Source organism: Passer montanus, unplaced genomic scaffold, assembly GCF_014805655.1.
Source record: "Passer montanus isolate IOZ18808 unplaced genomic scaffold, ASM1480565v1 scaffold10, whole genome shotgun sequence".
Lineage (NCBI taxonomy): Eukaryota > Metazoa > Chordata > Aves > Passeriformes > Passeridae > Passer > Passer montanus.
Window position 1 is genome coordinate 22,526,177 of NW_024356505.1, and position 19,010 is coordinate 22,545,186.

General features: G+C 36.9%; 1 protein-coding gene across 1 annotated transcript in view; it reads right to left on the reverse strand.

The window, feature by feature from the left end:
- Nucleotides 1-1,673: 1,673 nt before the first annotated feature.
- Nucleotides 1,674-19,010, reverse strand: part of ZNF804B (zinc finger protein 804B) — a 223,446-nt gene continuing 206,109 nt past the window's right edge. Inside the window, exons 3-4 of the mRNA XM_039709796.1 lie at nt 8,003-8,133; nt 1,674-5,442 (exon numbers count right to left, since the gene is read on the reverse strand). Coding sequence (XP_039565730.1) covers nt 1,767-5,442; nt 8,003-8,133 — 3,807 coding nt within the window. The 3' untranslated portion in view covers nt 1,674-1,766. The remainder of the gene's footprint in view (nt 5,443-8,002; nt 8,134-19,010) is intronic.

Consider the following 19,010-nt stretch of genomic DNA (forward strand, 5'->3'; position numbering starts at 1 on the left):
TGAAAATACAAAACTAGCAGTCACAACTTGTAAAGTAACTTGAAAAGTTTGGTGTATTACCAGTTTATGCTGAAGAAGCTCCAGAAAGACAGAAATTAAAACAATTCCATTTTATTGCAATGGATTGATGTATTTTGATTAAAACTAAGAAAATTGGTTCTGTTGTATTTTAAAGACATTACTTATTTGCAATTCAATTTTGCAGTTTCTTCAGGTAGCGGAATATAATGGAATAAAATTCCTCCCAAAGATTTTCAATGTGTTTTATATTGATTCTGAAATACACATTTTGTGCATTACCTTATTGCAAATGAATTGAAATTATTTCAAATGCTTTTAATCCAAACAAACAGGTACTGTGTGTTGGATACTTCATGGTCCAATTTTTTCGGGGAAGCATGCCTGCATTCTAGCCATAATTATGAACTAATTTCATGCTAAATATCTTGTGTTCAGTTAGAAGCATTATAAAAAATGTCAAACTATGGCATTCAAAGAGATGCTGAAGCCTTCACCTATTTCCAGATACAAGTTATTACAAACAATTTCAGCCACACATTACTCTGAAGGTTGGATACATGCATTCAAACATTGTGGATTCATAATTTCAATTTAGTTGTTGAGAGTTTGGGAAGCCATGCGAGAATCTTGACATATTTGTTTAGATTCAATAAACTTTTAAATGCTGAATACTTGAACAAGTTTTTCTCCGAGTCTCAACCAGTAGAGCCAGTTTTTGATCAGAATTTTACTTCTACATCTTTATGAATATCTGCATGATTTTATAGGACCTGCCAATTTTTTCTGTTGTTTGTGAAAGGGATGAAATATATTTACACATTCTTTGGGAAAGACTCTTCCACACATCAGAGCTCTGTTTGGTGGGAAAAAGGTGTTGCAGTTTTGGCCAAGTACCTCTGAGGTTCAGAGCCAGCACTGGCTGCTTGGCAGTTCTGGGCTGGTGCGGCTCTCTCTGACATGCCCTGTGACCCAGCAGTGCCAAAGAACTTGGCTTCTCAGTGAGCCTTCTTGGATACTTGGCTCAGGGAGAAAAGAGGCAGCCTGCTTCTGCCAGCACAGAGCTCCTGGTGCTAAGGGAATGCTTTGTTATGTACCTGTGGCCTGACTGCAGTCCCTTTACACTGTCCAAGCAACACATGCAGGGATGAAATCACTAAAGTATCTTCAAGATATTGTTGTGATCCTCATCGTCTAGTGTCAACTCATCACCCCTCCCTCTGAGCCTCCCCAGTTTACTTTGGCCAGGAGACAGCCCCGGGGTCTGCTGATCCCAGATACCTTAATTTTTCCTCAGTCTAAAATTCCTTAACCAAACCAGGCACTGTTTCATATACAAACTCAGAAAATCAAATCTTTGAGGTGTGTCAAGTTTGCTCAACCTTAAACTGTGCTACTTTGGATCCCCCATCAGTGTCAATATTGATCCCATTTTGTCTGGGTGTTGTGGTTCCTTTCCTACTGACAGTCATAGACTTCACTTTAAGCTATTCTTTTAAAACATTCTGTAGAATGACACTGGCCACCCATCCTTCTTGTGATAGCATCACGAAATGCTTGAAAACAGCTTTTCCTCAGTGATAAAAGAATGAAATCGACATTCATATGCTGTCAGCCAGATTGTGGACTTTAAAATCTTTACTGTTGTGCTCTAAGCAAAACAGTCGATTTCCCCTCAGACGTGATTGAATGCTGAATGTTTTATTTTATTTTAATTTGGGGTTGGAGCCATGATGAAATTATTTGGGCTAGTTTAAGTAGCTAGAAACACTGAAAATGTCTTTTGCTGTAGGTAACTGTTGGGTCTGGATAGAACAAGAATAGTGATGTGGCTCTTGTCCTTGGAATAAGGGATGCACTAAGTGATTTGGGTGTATAGCAGAAGGTGTGGCTGTGTTCAGGTGTGGTGTAAATAGGGCTGGGATATATGCAGCATGTGGCAGTGCAGGGAAGGTCAGGGGGGAAGGGTGGAGGGGAGTGGCAGAAACCAAGTGCAGTGGGTGTCCTGTCAGCAAGGCAGGGTGGGAGGGAATAAGGGCTGGCGCTAATGGGGAAAGTGATATGGGGGCAAAATGTGCCTGAGAGAGGGGGTGGAGGGGTGCCAGGGAGAGATGGCTGCCGTGGGGGTGCACAGATGCTGAGACAGCAAAGTGTTGCAGCAGTGTGTGGTGGATGGTGGTGACAGTAGCCTGCTGCTGAACAGGGAGGGCAGGAACTGCTGGTGTTGCAGAGAAGGCAGCTGGTCCTGGGGCAGGCAAAACTTTCAGATGTTTTGCCAGAAGTTGTTTCTGCATGTGCTGCTGGGCTTGCAGCTGCAGCAGCCTGTATTTGTCCACTTCTTCTGGTGTAAATGTGATAGGCTGCTGTGTTACAGGAGGGGAGGTGGATTTACTGTACACTTCCAGGTCATGTAGTGTATCACCATACTTCTGCATAGCATTGTCACAAAAAGAGTCTGAACTGCCTTCTGCCTGGTTAAAGTCCATGTTTACGTCATGTAGTTCTTCTTTGGTCTCTGTTGAATTAGCAACAGAATATCTATTAGAGGGAAAAGCACCAGGGAAATCATTTGGTACTGGATCACAGCTTTGTAGAAAGGGCTGCACTTCACTAATGAAGAAATTGGTTTGTTCCTTTATTGCTGTGTTCCTTTGTATGCTTGGACTCTGATAGCCTGTTTCAATTTGAATTATGTCTTTAAGAGCACAATGATCATAATCAGTTCCAGGTGAAAGAGTAACATTTGTTATCTCTGATGCTCCAGTATTGTTTTTCTTCACACTGTTTTTCAACAAACTGATTTCATTATGTCTCATATAATTTTTACCTTTGCTTAGCACTTTGTCTGGCAAAGGTAACATTGCAGTGTCATCTCCTGATGATGAAAACTGAAGAGCAAAGTGACTTTGTGAGTGATCCTTTAATTCTATCCCAGTACTGACTGAAAATCTCTCTGGATCATGCATTTGTTCCTGGGTTTTCTTAGACTGCACTCTTTCTAAAAGCAACTTGGCTGTCATTGACTTTCTTTTTCCACAGATGTATTTTGCCAGGTTTTTGGAAGAGCAGGTGGCAAAGTTTTTACGCTGACTGCTCACATTCAGAGAGTTGGAATGTGTAGTTTCAGCTTTTCCTGGTTCAGCATTAGAACCTCTCTCACCATCCTCTTTTGTTTTGTTGTCACAGTTGTCAGTCTCTTTTGAGACAGATCCTGAACTGCTGCATCTTGATATTCTGCTGCTAGATGATCTTTCACTGCTTCTTGAATCACTAGTGGAACCACTTTTGTGTTTGTGGCAGCTTCTACTCCTGCTAAACATTTTGCCAAAATGCTGATGTCTACATCTGCTGTGTTTAGACCTGTCACTGATTTGTAAAAGTTTATGTCTTGAACATCTTCGATATTTAATTGTGCCACTCTGAATACAGCTTCTAGTTCTGTGACTTCTGCTATGACAAAGATAATCCTCATCTGTATCATCTGAAGTGAAAATACACTTGTGCTTTCTGTGTTTGTGCCTTTCATCTCTCTTGCTTTTTCTTTTACAACAACAAAGCAAATTATTTCTTCTGTGATTGTTTGATGTGGGATTCATGTAGCTCATGTAGCTACTCATACTGCTAACTGAAGTGTCAGAATAGCTGGAATGTCTGCCAGATGAGGACTTTTGAGGAGATGGGAGCCTCCAACATCTTGTGTAACTTCCACATCCTTCATTATCTGAATACCTGATGTTTGAACTGGATTTACAACTAAAGAAACTTCCATTAGAATCTTTTCCACTGTCACTTATGTCACTGCTGCAGCGGACCACATCTTGAAGGGATCTGGAGTAATTTTTGTTCTCATATTTTTCTTCAGAATAAATTAAATGACATTTTTCAGAGTTAGAGTTTTTAATCCGAGACATAAAAGCAGAAAAGGAAATGCTTTCGTTTCTAATATTCTGAGTTTTTCTTTCACAGTCATGGAAATGATTCTTTAAAGGTCTCCTCAGTGATGTTGTATAAAGACTTTTTTCTGTCACATAATCCTTTTGTGAGACATCAAGGTAAGCAGGCACTTTGGGTATATTTTCATTCAAATAGTCTGCAATGCATTTCTGACCATTTTCATTCATTTCTTTCCCTATGTCTGACTCAGCTTTTTGCTTGGCCTTTCTTGGATTTAGGGAACCTTTCATCTTCTTTGGTTTCAACAACTGATTATCTTGTTCATTTGACATTTGCTTGTGTTTTATTAAACCTGAGGGTTCATATTCATCTGCAGTCTTATTTTTAGAGAGCTCTTTACAGCTTGCTTTGTTTATTTCATTCTGTTTACCCTCCCTGTGATTTAAAGAGAGTCTGAAGTCAAAATACAATGGATTACAGCCATATGAAATACAGGGCTCAGTTTTTGTAAACAAAAGTAATTCTGTGGGCCACTGCAGAGCAGTGGTGCCATCTTTGCTCACTACATGGAGGAAAGGCAATGCCTGGGGCTTAACTTCTTTAACCATGGTCTCCTTTTCAAGTGTTTCCGTATTTCCATCTGTGGTTTTGGTAATCTCCAAAGATCTTTCTCTTTTTATCACTCCAGGACTCTCATTAATGTTGCTTGAACAGGTCAGCTCAGGTGCTGGCTGTCGTGGGAGCTCAGACAACTGGGCAGGCAGGTGGGCATTACTGGGCTTGTAGGTGTTCAGCTGTGTACAAAAATTGCTAGCTTGGCATGGAGATGAGATGGGAGTTTCTGAGAATTGCTGAGATTCATTCAGTTTGCTCTCTTTCTCTGTTTCTCTCAGTGAAGCAGAAGAATTTGGAAGTGGTATTTTGACTTGAGAAAATGAAGGATTATCTCTGAATTTTTCTTCTGATTCCTTATCATTACTTTTATCATTTTCCTTTAGCATTTTAGGTTTTGTAGCTACATGACTTGATGCACTGTTATCCAAATCCATTTGGTCTTGTGTAATAGGTGACTCTTTATCCAAACTTGCTTTCAGTTGCTCCTCCAAAAGTGTGACAGAATGACAGCCCTCAATAGTTTGCTTTTTTTTATGTTTGGGGGACTCACTATAATCATTTCCTTCCTCACAGTTTTCACTGAAGACAGATGCTGAGGACTCAAGCTTCAAAGGGACCTTTTTAGAGAACGAAAATGACACTCCTGCCCTTTGAGAGGTATTGTTGCTGTATGGGAACATTTGTGAGACGTGATTTCCAAGTGCATGGTGTCTTTCAGCTGGGGGGTGGTGCCTGCTTATAATAAGTTGCTGTTTCTCTAGTATGCTTTTGGAGAAGCCTTGTCCTTCACTTGTGATGGTTCTTTGAGAATTAGCTGTGAACTTGCTGCCCTTGTACAGGAAAATACCATCTGGTGATTGCTGCTTTTCCAGGACTAATCGGGGGGCTTTAAGCAATGGTCCACTCCCAGTGATGCTTTAAGGTAAAAAAATAAAGGAAAAAAGAAATCTGCATTAAGTAACCAAGTTATGACAGAGCTTGGATTTGACAATGTCTGTCTGGTGAAGGAGGGTGTCACTCAATTTTTTACAAGGCAAAGCTAAGTTTCAACAAAGTTCAGTTTATCATCAGTTTGGAATTTTGTATGGGCAAGACAATCTTTACACATAGACAATTACATGTTTTTATGTCAGCACATGGATGTTCTTTTTTAGTTATGCCCATGTACAAGCAGAACAAATATTGGTTTTACTCCAAATTTATATTTAGGAGAACCTAGTCTGTGGTAAGTCTTGCTTTTCTGAAAGGCCTCTGCAAAGGAAATTGTGCTATGTTCAAAAAGAGATGCTTCCACCTGGAACATCTGCAAAATCAAACTCTAGAAGAAAAAGAAAAACATTCTGCTTGCTTAGGGAAGAATGTATTTGTCTGACTTTTTAAAGAGTAGATTCTTATTTTATTCCACAATAAATGATTTTGCAAAATATTCAAAGAGATATTAATACTAAAACTGTCAGCAAACATTAAGGGTGAAGAAAATCACAACTTCACTGGTTTCATTATCAACCATGATTTGACTTTGCCACATTTTCTTTGTCTTATTTCCATTGATTACATTATTTCTCTTTTCAAAATGTCTCAGATTTCAAATATTATTTAGTTTTCTTGTAATTAAAGAAAAAAATTACCTATTCTAGGGCCTTAGTAAAAATGGCAAACCACTGATTTTTGAAACAGATAACTGAGACTGAAATGACTGTAGCCATTTTCCATTAAAAATGTGACATATATGGCCACCATAAAAGTGTTTTTCCAATATATATTTTAAACACACATTTCATTAGACTAATTATCTACATTTGCTATCAGTGTCTAGTTTATTTTTGTGTTGTTAGTGTGCTGTGGTACTCTAACAAGAAAAAAATAAACTAGAACCAGATTAAATAGAGAGTTTGATAAAAATTATAAAACATTTTAATTAAATGTAAATAAATTAAAACTTTCAGATCTACATATAAGCTGTCTATAATTGGTAGTCATGTTTTATAAATGCTGTAAAAATACCTTGATCTTCAGCAACAGGAAAAACAGAAAGATTCCCTGGAGTAGGGTCAACCCATAATGTGAGAATATGCATGCATTTCAGAGAATATATTTGCCTTTGCCAGAAATTTGGCATCAGGAGATACAAATTAACCCAAATTTGTACATCAGGAATAATTATCTCTTGGAGAAGGCATATAAAGAAAACCTTTTTAAAGTCTTGGAATAGCAAAATAAAAATTTTCTGTCCCCAAGATTAACAATAATTTTCTTCTCAAATTGAATTAGCTTGTTGTAAGGAACTGTGTTGGAACCTGAGAGACAGTACTCGGGGATGGTAACAATTATATGAGTGTGGACTTCTGCTTACAAAGGCTGACATTCTGTCTTTCCTGAGCAATTGGGGGTGCTACCCCTCCACCAAAATCCCGGCACTCAGCCTCCCCTGAGCCTGTTAGTGGTTGCAGGGAGGAATAGCAAGCTCTTTCCTTCCACACTCTGTGCAAAATGTTATGGACTCCTGGCTCTTTCTAAAAGAAAACCTGCTCTTTCCCTCCCAGATTTCTTCTGGCTTTCCTATTATCACTGATGTTATTGCTCTATCTGAGGCTACATCTTCAAGTGCGTGGGCATAAAGGAAGCTTCCCACAGGCAGTTACATTTGTTTCAGCAGATTTGTATGAAAATGGAGTCGCACTCATAAAAGTGATATATTAGCACTAAACTGTTATATTTCAGCAGATTGCTCAAAAGCAATTACATAGGCCAAAATGAGTTTGTAATAAACTCTGAATGCTATTATTTCCAGGGTACAGTAGTCTTCAGATGAATTTAAAACAATGCCAGTTTATTTATCTGATTAGCTCACCTTTGGTCATACATTAATATAAACAATTGGTCTGATGGCAATCTATTCTACTGAACCATTCAGTCTCATTAAGCAAAGGAGATTTCTCAAATTTAAAGGTTTGCTACTACAATCTTTGTCCTCTGTCTTCATAATAATTAGCAGATCTGACAGTATTAGACAAACTTAATTCAGTTAATTACTTATTTTTCATTCAAATCATTCTACAGAGAAACTGAAAAGTAGTAAACCTTAAAAGTAGTAAAAATTATTCACAACGGGTTTATCCTCTCCCATTAACTTATGATAAAATGTTAAGACAGTCATACTAATCTGTTCAGATCAGTTTGGATAGGGTAAAATGGTGATATTATAAAAGCGTCTTCAAAGCGCTCCATTTAGAAGACATGAGAATAACTATCTACAGGAGAGAAAATGACAAACTTTCAAACAGCACGTAATTAAGGTAGAAGTTTTCAATGTATGGTTTGCAGAACAGGATCATTTGGAGTTGAAGACAGCTGAAAACAAGTTACAGTACACACAATCTCTGTACGTTACTTGTGTAGGAGTAAAAGCATTATAATTTCTTCTGGAAGGGAGGAAAGAGGGCATTAAAACCTCATGTATTTTTTTAAAACTTGCCATTCTGACTGCTTCCGTAACTCTGCAAGCTGGTGGAGTCGCTTGAGTGCTTTTTCCTGTTTCTTCTCATCTTTCCATGACTTTGAAGCCACATTTCGAGCAAATTCCCTTTGTTTTAAATCTTTCAATCTCTGTGTGAAAAGAATATAAACAGAAGGGATTAGAGATGTACACACCAGATACAGTGCCTCTTACTCCATTTATTAACTTTTCATGAAGTTGGTATGTAAATGGAGAATAAAAGTATACTTAAAATAGTGTAATAGTGATAAGAGATTGAAAATGTTATTTTTGCTTACCAAAACAGCATAATTTGCCCTCTGCTATTTATCAGATAGATACCTACTTATGAATGACAGCCTTTTTGGTTTCTGATTAATACAAAAATGTTCTGTTGTGTACAAATACAGACACAAAACTAGAATCCATTTAGTGAGGTCAACATTTTCCTATTTGATTCATCCTGTTGCAATGTAATCCACAGACATGTACTGGAATAGCTCTGAGCTATAAAATATATGTATAATATATTTTATAGTTCTCTACTTGGACATGTATACACAGATGTGTGGGGGCTGATCTGTTTGTTTTGTACCTTTTAATGGCTGTATTATTTTCTCAAATGAGAGAACCAGTCTCTGAAATATTTGATGAGGAAACTGTTTTATATTTATTTTCACAATTTTTTTAATCACTTCACATATCTATAAACCAGGTAATTGCTGTTGGAGAAAGAAAAATTCTTTGCCTTTATTATATTTTTTTATTGCCTGATTTTACACTAAACATAAGGAAAATGAAGGAGAAGACATAAACTAGGAAGTGTCAACAGCATCCTCTGCAAAAACAGTTGTCTCTGAGTCCACTGTGCTCTCTAGGAGCCAGCAGGTCACATCTAACCTTACAACTCCCCAGTTTAGATTGATGCTTCTGTACTCTATGGCAGAAATGCTTTCCCTCTTCCCCACTGGGGGAAAAAATGTTTGCTAGCAGGGAAGGGGCTCTGGGGTATTCAGCCAGATGCCCAAACTGGAAGCTTTGAGAACCAGAACTGAAATCAAACTGCTGCATTCATTTGCCCCTTGGTCCAGAGGTGGCTGCATCCATCTGTGCAATTTAGAACTACTGTATCAACACCATGCAACGCTAAATTTTACATGGTGCTGTTTTTGCAAAGTAGATTTGAAGAAAGGTTTTGATATCTCCATCATTTTTAAACTGCTGCTTCTCTTTCAGCATCTAAGCCTACCTGACTGTCCACCAGCACCTAAAGATCAACATCCCAATCACTGCCATCATCTCATGCTGTTGTTTCACTCACTATAGCAGGGCCAGAAGATCAATATGCATCAGTAGGATGAACTGAAGGCTGACCAAGCATTGTAAAATCAAATACTGCTTTCTGCAGCTCAGGTATGGGGAGCAGTCTAGCCACTGCACAGAGCTGTACACTGGCCAACATGCATCTGCTTCTGAGAAAACAGACCTGGAGGCAAAGAATCCTCAACTTGCAGAGGTCAAGAAAATTATAAATGCATGACAGAACTGCTTTCTGGAGAGAGGTGTAGCTTTTGCCAATAGATTATGACAAAGCAAATGGGTGAAAACTACCATCTAAAGAGATGACAGGTTCTTTTTTGTCCAATAAAATGGAAGAATCCAGTTAGTGGCAAAGATATGATAGAGAGGCATGGAAAAACACTTGGTGGAAACAGACCATACAAGGTTTGTGATTTCTTTCTGGATAAAATGAAAGAATCCAGTTAGTGGTGAAGATATGATAGAGAGGCATGGAAAAACACTTGGTGGAAACAGACCATACAAGGTTTGTGATTTCTTTCTGTGAAGAATGCTGGAAAGCTGTAGTGAGCATCTCTCACCACCGTCACATCAGCTGTTCTTCAAGTATGGGATTTTTAAAAAAAATCAGATAACACCTGTAAAAGAAAAATAAGTGCTGGAAGACTAAGAGCAGAAGTTTTGTCACACCAGCTGTTCTTCAAGTATGGGATTTTTTTAAAAAAGTCAGATAACACCTGTAAAAGAAAAATAAGTGCTGGAAGACTAAGAGCAGAAGTTTTTGTTTGCTCTCAGCCTTTTGGACCCCAAGATATATGCCTTTCAGCACTGATCTGGAGACAAGGAGAGCTGGGCTGTCCACAAATAATCTGCTCAGGGAGCTTAAGATGGGTCTCTGGCTCTCAGTCATCCTTATAATTTTGCACAGACTCTCTCAGATGGGGATTAGAATGCCAGGAAGTTGCCTGAAGAACTGGTGCACCACCAACCAGCAAGATTCATCATGCTGCCTAGTGCCTGATGAAAGCTTAACCATTTCATTGGAACTATCTATAGTCTGTCAAATCTGTATATTTCTCCATAAAGTCTGTATCAGCCCAAACATTCAGTACTTCATGGAACTAGACTCTAAAACAGGACAGCTGTAAAGTCCTCTTTAAAGCTTTTAGGCTTCACCTTCTTGAAAAGCAGTGGTTGCTCCCTATATGTTTAGCTCTTAACTCTCCCTTCATGTGCCCTCTGTCATTATTCATTTGTCCCTTGCTAGGCCAGTCACATTGCACTCCATTCCCTCAACCTCACTGTCTGCAATTTACAGTCAAATGGATGAATATGTAAGATAATGTTACTTTTGGTTCAAGAAAAAACTTTTCAAATAATATATTAAAGCCCAAAGCTGAAAAAAGATATCAAAAAATCTTCCTAGAACAAATCCAAATGTTCTGTCACCTAGGTAATATTTACACAAGTGTAGAGATATTTAAGCTGTAAAGATCCTATTCTCCACAGAAAAACATAGGTAGTCTTGAGCCTTATTAACATGTCCAATGTGAAGAAAGGGCAAAGGAACACATTTGAGAAATGCACTTTAGGGCAGCTTGCTATGTTTTAGCTGTCACCGTGAGGTGTTCAGCATCACACATAAAGCATTCATGAGGAAAAACAGAAACAGTTTCTACCTGTCAAGGAAACAAAGAACAATGTGAAACCAAGAACTATGGAGCACACTACTGCAAAGCAATGCCATTTAATTTCTTTGACAGTTAGGATGATAATCAAAAAAGCAAATGGACCAACACTAAGAATAGGAGTATTTTTTGCTCCCTAATGGCATGCAGCATGTGTCAGAGAAGTAGAGAAAAGAAAAAGTAATGTGGGTAGGCATAGCAGAGAACCCATCAACTGGAGCTGAAATCCAAGAAATCAAAAGCTCTACAGTGTGAGGAGAGAAAGGGCTCTCCCTGCACATCCCCTCAGCAAAACAAAACAAAGCTGCACTGCCAGAGCTCTGGTTAGGAGTCATAATGAAATTTGTCAGCTATGTCGGATACATCATGCGACTGCCTGCTGAACCTGCAAAGCCCTGGTTTTCTTCACTAATAACCTGTGCCAGACTTCTGACAAGCACACAGATATTTTCCACAGGTGGGGTACAAGAGCAAGCAACTGAGCAGATATCTGAATGACAACCCCAAACTCAGTAGGTGTGCTTGAAATTTAACATTGCTTTACACAGCAGTCGCATTTTTCACGTAATTAGGTACTTAATTGGGCATCCAAATACAGGCACGTATAATAAAATATGATTTATTTAATAGCTTTCTTGTGTTCTGTCCTTCACCTGCTACAAATATAGTTGTCATGCAGTTATATTTCTTTTTTAGTCTAATTTTCTATTGTTTCTAAGTTTTTGTACATGTGTGCGGACATTTCCATATCTAAAAGTAAACCATCCCTTTTTTTATAAACACCCACAGAGAGTAATAGAAGACTACAAAATAATGTTCATTGTCATGGAAAAATTTACTCATAAAACTGCTCTGAGTCCCATTGTTTCTTCTGCCTAAGACTCAGTCAAAAACTGCTGAATCTATGCTTTTCCTCCTGGAACTCTGATATGAATCACCAGGAGATTTAAATGAGTTAATGGACCTGCATCTTCATCACCTACTTTTGCTAGACATCAAATAACAGTAATTTAGGTCAAATAACCTAGATCAAATACCTGTAATTTAACAATTTCTTCCCATTCTTCTTAATGTCTGGGGGGTTGTGGTTTGTTCTTTTTTAAATTGTCACTTTATTTGGGCCAGTACTTGCTTTGCACTGACCTATGAGCACCTGAATACTCACTGCTGGCTGCATTTGCAGTATTGAGTTTACTTTCTATCCAGAATTATGATCCTGGTTTCTATTTTTCCCTGTGCAGGTAAATGTTTACCTGGATTGCTATTCTTCTGATCAACTTCAGATGCCTTTCTTCATAACCATTGAAAAGAAATAAGCACTTTAGGGACCTAATCACCTGTTTTTAAAGCAGCTGTCTCAAACAAGAGGGATAAAGTGAAATGTAAAAGTACCTCCTTCTTTTCATTGTGTACAGAGGTTATTAAAGGTGTCTATCCTAATTTCTACAGGCTGTTCCTTTATGAAGGAGGCACAGCTGACCTCCCAGCTAAGGTGCCTTTACACCAATACACACAGCGTGGGCAGCAGACAAGGGGAGCTGGTTCCCACTGCTCTGCTAGAAAGCTAGGAGCAAATTGCCATCACTGCAACATGGTGAGAGGAACCGAGGGTTTTGGGTCAACAGGCCTGAGAAACTGCCCTCTGGGACAAGGAAGCAGAACCAAGCTAGCAGATCATGGAGGAAGTTACACAAATCCTTTGGTGTAAGAGGAAAGGAGAATGGCATGGCTGAATCAAGACCTGCTGGTCAAAATAAGAGGCAGGAAGGAAATGGAAAGGTAGTGAAAGCAGGGACAGATGTCCTGGGAAGAGTATAATGATGCTGCTCAACTGTGTAAGGACTGGTCAGGAAGGCCATGGTGCAGCTGGAACTGATCTTGGCAAAGGATGGAAAGAATAATAGGGAAAACAGGAATGCCAGCCAGAAAATTAAGGTTAAAAAAAGCATACTGACAAATAAAGAAAGTAAACTAGAGTGGTGAACGTGTAACAACAAATGAGGAGGAATTTGAGCTACTCATGTTTTGCCTCATTCTTAACTGGCAAGTGTCTCAATTTGAGGACCATAGCAGTATGGTACTGGGAGACAGTATAACTTCTCTTGAGTATTCTGCCAGGGGCTATGTCATTATATAGGTTTTACAGGGGTTCTCAGTGTTAACTGCTTCAGAATCTGAGAAGAACTGTTGTTGCAACTATCCTGAGCAGCAAATCCTCTTCTTCTTCAAGCAGTTTAACTGCATAGATGTGAATAGAAGGTATCTTTGAGAAAAAAAGTAATTTTCTATGTATTAAGCTAGAAAATGTAATTTTAGTATAAATTAAATTATTTTTTCCCATTACATTTAGAATTTTTTTGTTCTGGAATATCATTCACAATGCACCCTCCCAACTACTTATTATGCATTCCAGCCCTAGGTAAAAATGTATATACCATATTAGGTATATGTCTTCTGTTATATTTAGAGAGCCTTCCTTGAACTGAAGTCCTTGAACTGATGTGTTTGAGTTCCTGATTTGCTTTAAAGATTTATTCCCACTCAGCAAAAAGGCTCCTTAATTAGGTTCTAGCCAAATTCACCATAGAAGGGTTAATTGCGGAAAAAAGGAATGTTAATTTCAGTAATTATTCTCTTGCCTGTAACCCTAACATTGGAATATTTGTAAAATTATTTCACACTGCAAACCATCAAATAAGAATGATAGTCACTAGAGAACATAATTAAACTTCATATGTAAAGCTTACAGTGTTAGCTTGCTAAGTGAAAGTGAGGAAACAGCAATGAAGGAATTTGCCTTTACTATGGTAAGTAAAATCGTAAAAATAAATTGGAAAAGCTGTTATATACAGGAATTAACAATACGAGATGGAGTTCAAAAACTAGATGATAAATTTTTATTTGTTTTACCCATAAATAGCTACAGATCTCTTTGAAGTGTGTGCAAGTAATTATTTGTTAGAGTACATTCTATTATAGCCAGCTGTAATAGATTTAATATTGGTAGTTGAAGTGAATGAGAAGACAAAAAAGAAAATATCCTTGTCTGATTGGATTAGGGAATGATTAGGGTGGGAGGAAAACTCAGTCCTCAGACATGTTCTAGAGAATCCATCTATCAGTGAATGAGATGCTGATCACGGATCTAACCTGAAAGATAAATTACAGATGGCCCTTAGGAGGGCTTGTTTTTCATGTCTTCAGAGAAACTCTTACTGTTTAACCAGACCTGCAAATATTCCTGCTAATTAAACTGATTTCATCTGTTGCTGGATGAAAGAATCCATTTGTGGATGCTTTCCATTTTCAAAGATCCAATTGTGTTTCTCGTAAGAATCCCCCAGATAAAGATGAAACAGATGCATTTGGAGGCTGTTTCCACAGGGAAGAGAACAGAACATGCACTGTGTGCCAGCAACTCACTCCTGTGGAAGCCTGAGCTATTGCCCACTCATGTTTCTATCAGCTCCAGCAAACATATTATCATAGGCTCCACCAAGCTGGCTGCACACTGTGTACTTTGGTTAGATGTATTTAGTGTCACTTTGGAATACAGAGCAATTTATCCAAAAAAAATCAACACATTACAGTGGTAAAAACCTTGGGGCAGGGTCTGTATCTTCCCTTCAAGTTCACATATTATCTCACTTGCCAGGGTGTTTGGACCCTTCTTAGATCAAAACCATCATCTTAAATATTTTATTTCTTTTTCTTTCTCCTTTAAGCAGCTAAAAACAAAGAAACTGGCATTACAGATCCTGTGTAAGACTAGTGCTTTTCAAAAATTTCAGTACTTATTGTAATCTTATTTTAAAAATATTTGAGACTTTCCACATGTTTTAAACCCTGTCTCACCACTTGTTTGTTTTTGTTTTTTTTTTTTTAACTGTAGCAGGCAGAATACAAAATCACTTATATTTTAATGAAAAGAGAGTCTAAATTATCCCAGAATTCTACAGTGAGTCAAAAACCTGGCCTCAAACTTTCTTCAATGCTGTCAGAATGCTTTCAGAGTAACAAAAATGACAGTAGAAATGTCCATACATGGATTTTAAATAACTTTTCATAGACACATCTCAGATTTCTTATGAAACTTCATCTGATACCCTGATATCATTTTACAAACAAATAAATTAAGGCATAGAGAGATGGAGTGAATTTTGGAAAGAGCAGAAAGGAGACTGAATCAACATTTACAGGTGTATATATTTAATTATCCTCTCTAACTCTTTGTACATCCATTTAAAAAAAAAATCACCTGAATTAAACCTAATTTTGATTTAGTTGTATAATAGGTTGATTCTTGGTAACTATGATAATGCTGAGGGAACAACAACAGAGCATAAAGGATAAACCTCTTCCAAATTATTGTGCTATGGTCACAGTTTACACAGAGGAAACTTTACTTAACCACTCCACATTGACTTTGAAGTACTCTGCAAGAGAACAAGGCCGTCACTAAAAATAAATATTTTAATATGTACTTGAGACAAATTTAACCTTCCTTATAGTCACCAGCCACTGAACTTTAGATGAAAAGTTACAAACTGGGCAAATATGTGGGAAGGATACTGAGGGACTTAAAGCAGAAACCTCATCAAATATATGAAGTAAAAAATTGCTTTTTTAAGAGGATGTAGTAGATAGATATAAAAATTTTTTTAGGTTATGGCTTTCTTTTTTTTTTTTTTTTTTTCCTTTCTTTCTTTTAATCAGTCTAAACCAAAATATTCTTTCTCTTATATTTCCTCAAAGTAGACTGAGCTCTTCTGGAGCAGGATATTTAAAGGTAATCAGGAATCTAGCAGCAATTCTTCAATAAAAAATGCCTGCTCCAAGTAAAGGAACTTCAATACATGACATTCCCTTGCAGTTTTGCTCAATCAGAAAAGACCACAAAGGAATTTTGTAATCTTCCAATCAAGTCTTTTCAATAACACAAGATAAGGGACATCCAGATAAATTGATGAATTTAAGTTACTTTGATGGAGCTATTTTATATAGGCTAAAATAAATTAAATGAATTATATTAAAATTTTCCAAAATTTTATAGAGAACTGGGTCAGTCATACCAGTATTCTTCCTGGCATTAGTGTCAGAATGACAGATTTTCTTATTTATTCTTTTTTAATCCTATCATGGCATCATCTAGCTTGATACTTTTTCATCTAGTACTCTGAGACTCATTAAAAATCAACATTAAATATTAGAAGAGTTTATGGCCTGAACCAGATGAGACAAAAATATTTATTTCTGACATGTTAAGGTCCTTTTTAAGTATTGATATAGTGGTACCTCACAATCATCCTAAACATCATGGATGTGGCTCAGTCATCTGGTTTTGTTCCAAGTATAGAACAGAAATCTGTATTGAATAGTCTTTTTTATATCACTGCTAACAAGTAAATATTTTCAGTTTGGACCAGAAGAAACTTTATGTTCTCAATACACAACTTTCTTGCCCCCACCTCTGATGACTACAGATTTTTCTTTTGCCCTTTTCACTTTCTCCATCACTTCTTTTCCAATTTCTACACTTGTGATTTATAGTATTTACCATCCATTTTTCCTTTCTCTCCTTTATTATAAATTTAAGACAGAGAGAATTGACTTTCCTTCTAAATGAGATTAGCTGTTTATAACCTATTTGGTCTTTTTCTGTTCTGGGATTTGGGTTCTTAAACCATCTGCCAAGTGCTCTTTGAAATTTCTTAGTTCTCTCTCACATCTTTCTGTTTGATTTTTCTCGTCCCAGCCCATTTTACAAGCTCATTCACCTCTATGAAACTAAGTTCCTAAAATAATTTATGCTATACTTTGTTGTTTATACAGATATATGCAAATATTTTATTTGCATTGGCTATATATAATTTTTTTATATCCCATATGTCTGTGTTGATCATCATAATGCTAATATAGACATACAGATTAAAGATTATAGATTAAAAATAAGATATATTAAAGATCAGCTTTAATGCATATACTATTTTTAGAGACCCATAACATGGATGAAGTGTATTTGTGCTATTCTTGTCATAAGGGAGGCCCACAGAGGCAGCACATTCAAATGGAAGATCTGTTAATTTTAATTTCTTCATGCATGGGATTGGAGTAGCAGTTTATGTTCCAGTTTCAGGTTTATTTGCAGAAAAAGATGAACATATGTTGGGGTTTTTGGGGGGTATTTGGGGGTGTTGGTTTTGTTTGGGTTTTTTTTTCAGGGAGAATAATTCAAGAGCTTGGTTTAGTCTCTGGATATCAGAGACAGTCTTCTGAGAACATATCCCCAGTACATTGTACTTCTATTTAAAAAGGTTATTTTCATTATATTTTATAGTTTATTTAATTGTTTTCCAAATTTTGCTTCACATTGTTATTGTGTGTTCTCTCCTTTGATGTTAGTCTCCTTTCTTCCATCTACTTGGTTTATCCATCTCTCTTCTTAATTAAACAGAATTTTCTTCTGAAATGACAAGAGCAATAAAGTACTTCTTAAACAAATTCAGTGTGTCATAGAAAAAGATGACCAAACGGTGAAGAGTGAATGCCCTAATTTTCCAATTTATCAAGGCAAAGATATTTTGGTCCTATCTAGCTCCCTTTTTATTACCATGTTGTTAAAATATTATTTATTTGCAGCTTGTGATTTGTATTTTGTCCCCTTGAACTTACTGGTGTGCTATATATCACTGAGATGAAACTTGACCCACTTCAATTGTGATGCCATAATTTAAAATTTTTAACAGTATTCTAGAAACTGCTCCCTGAAAAGAGAGTAGAAATGAACATGATGATAAGAGAAGAGCAATTCTGTACTACTTTTCCTACCCAGTTACATGTTCTGGAGTTGTGGGAGGTAACATTTCATGTTATCTTCTTAGCCATGCTCCAGATAATGTCTATTTACTCTTGCATCAAATGGTGCTATAAACACATCTAGTTTTTCATGTAGACATGAGCATGTTTAATAGTCAAAAGATGATCTATCACTCTCTGTTTCTGAAATACTATGTTGCTTTTCAAATTCTTTCCTATCACTTGACACAAAGAACCTTTTAAGCAAGCTTTACTACTCCCTCCCATGAAATTTCCATTCCTGTAAAATTCAAAGTTACTCTTTTATTTATCCCAGTAATCCATAGTATTCTACACCCCTGAATTTTAATTATTTATTGCAAAAAAAGATAAATACTCTGAGTATGAAATGAGAAAGTAGCCTCTTAAAATATGCACCAATGCAGATACAACATGGTGATAGTGGTTTTACATTCTTTAGACTAGGTGAGTTAAAACAATACTGGAAACTATCCTGGAGACAAGGAGAAGTAGAACATCTGGATTAAATGTTATAATTTTAATTTATAAAAAAAACCAAACTTGATTGCTTTTCCATATATTGTAGGTTTAGCTTTTAGAAAGAGCTTCTGCAATAATAAAAATAATTATGTAAGAAAAAAATATTTCCCTGAAATAACAAAATTTCTATAACAATTTCTGTATACTTGCACTCCATGTTTAGATGTGTTAGGCTATGACTTCTTGTTTGACATGTGTACTGTTCCAATTTCTTATTATTTTCAAACTGAAAGCCAGAATCTCAATTTTTTCCCCCCATTATTTTTAACCAAGAAAATCAACATTATGGTGTGCTAAATTTCAAAATGGGAAGGAAATCAGAATCTGGCACGGGTTCTTGACAGCCAAGCTTATGTCAATGAATTGAATGTTTGGTGTAAGTCAGAATCAAATTGTATAAAAGCAACACAGAACTCAGAAAAGATGGTCATTATGAGCCAATGAGAAGAATTAATGTTGCTTTGAAGGAAGAATGGGACTAGCCTGAATATTCTGGATTCCTTTTGAATGGTGACAATGACATTGCACCTTTTAGGAATTTTTTTTGTATGCAAATATTGGTACCTATCACAGAATCACAGAATATTCTGGGCCGGATGATTGGGTCCAGCTCTTGGCCCTGCACAGGACACCCCAAGACCCACTCTGTGTGCCTGAGAGCATTG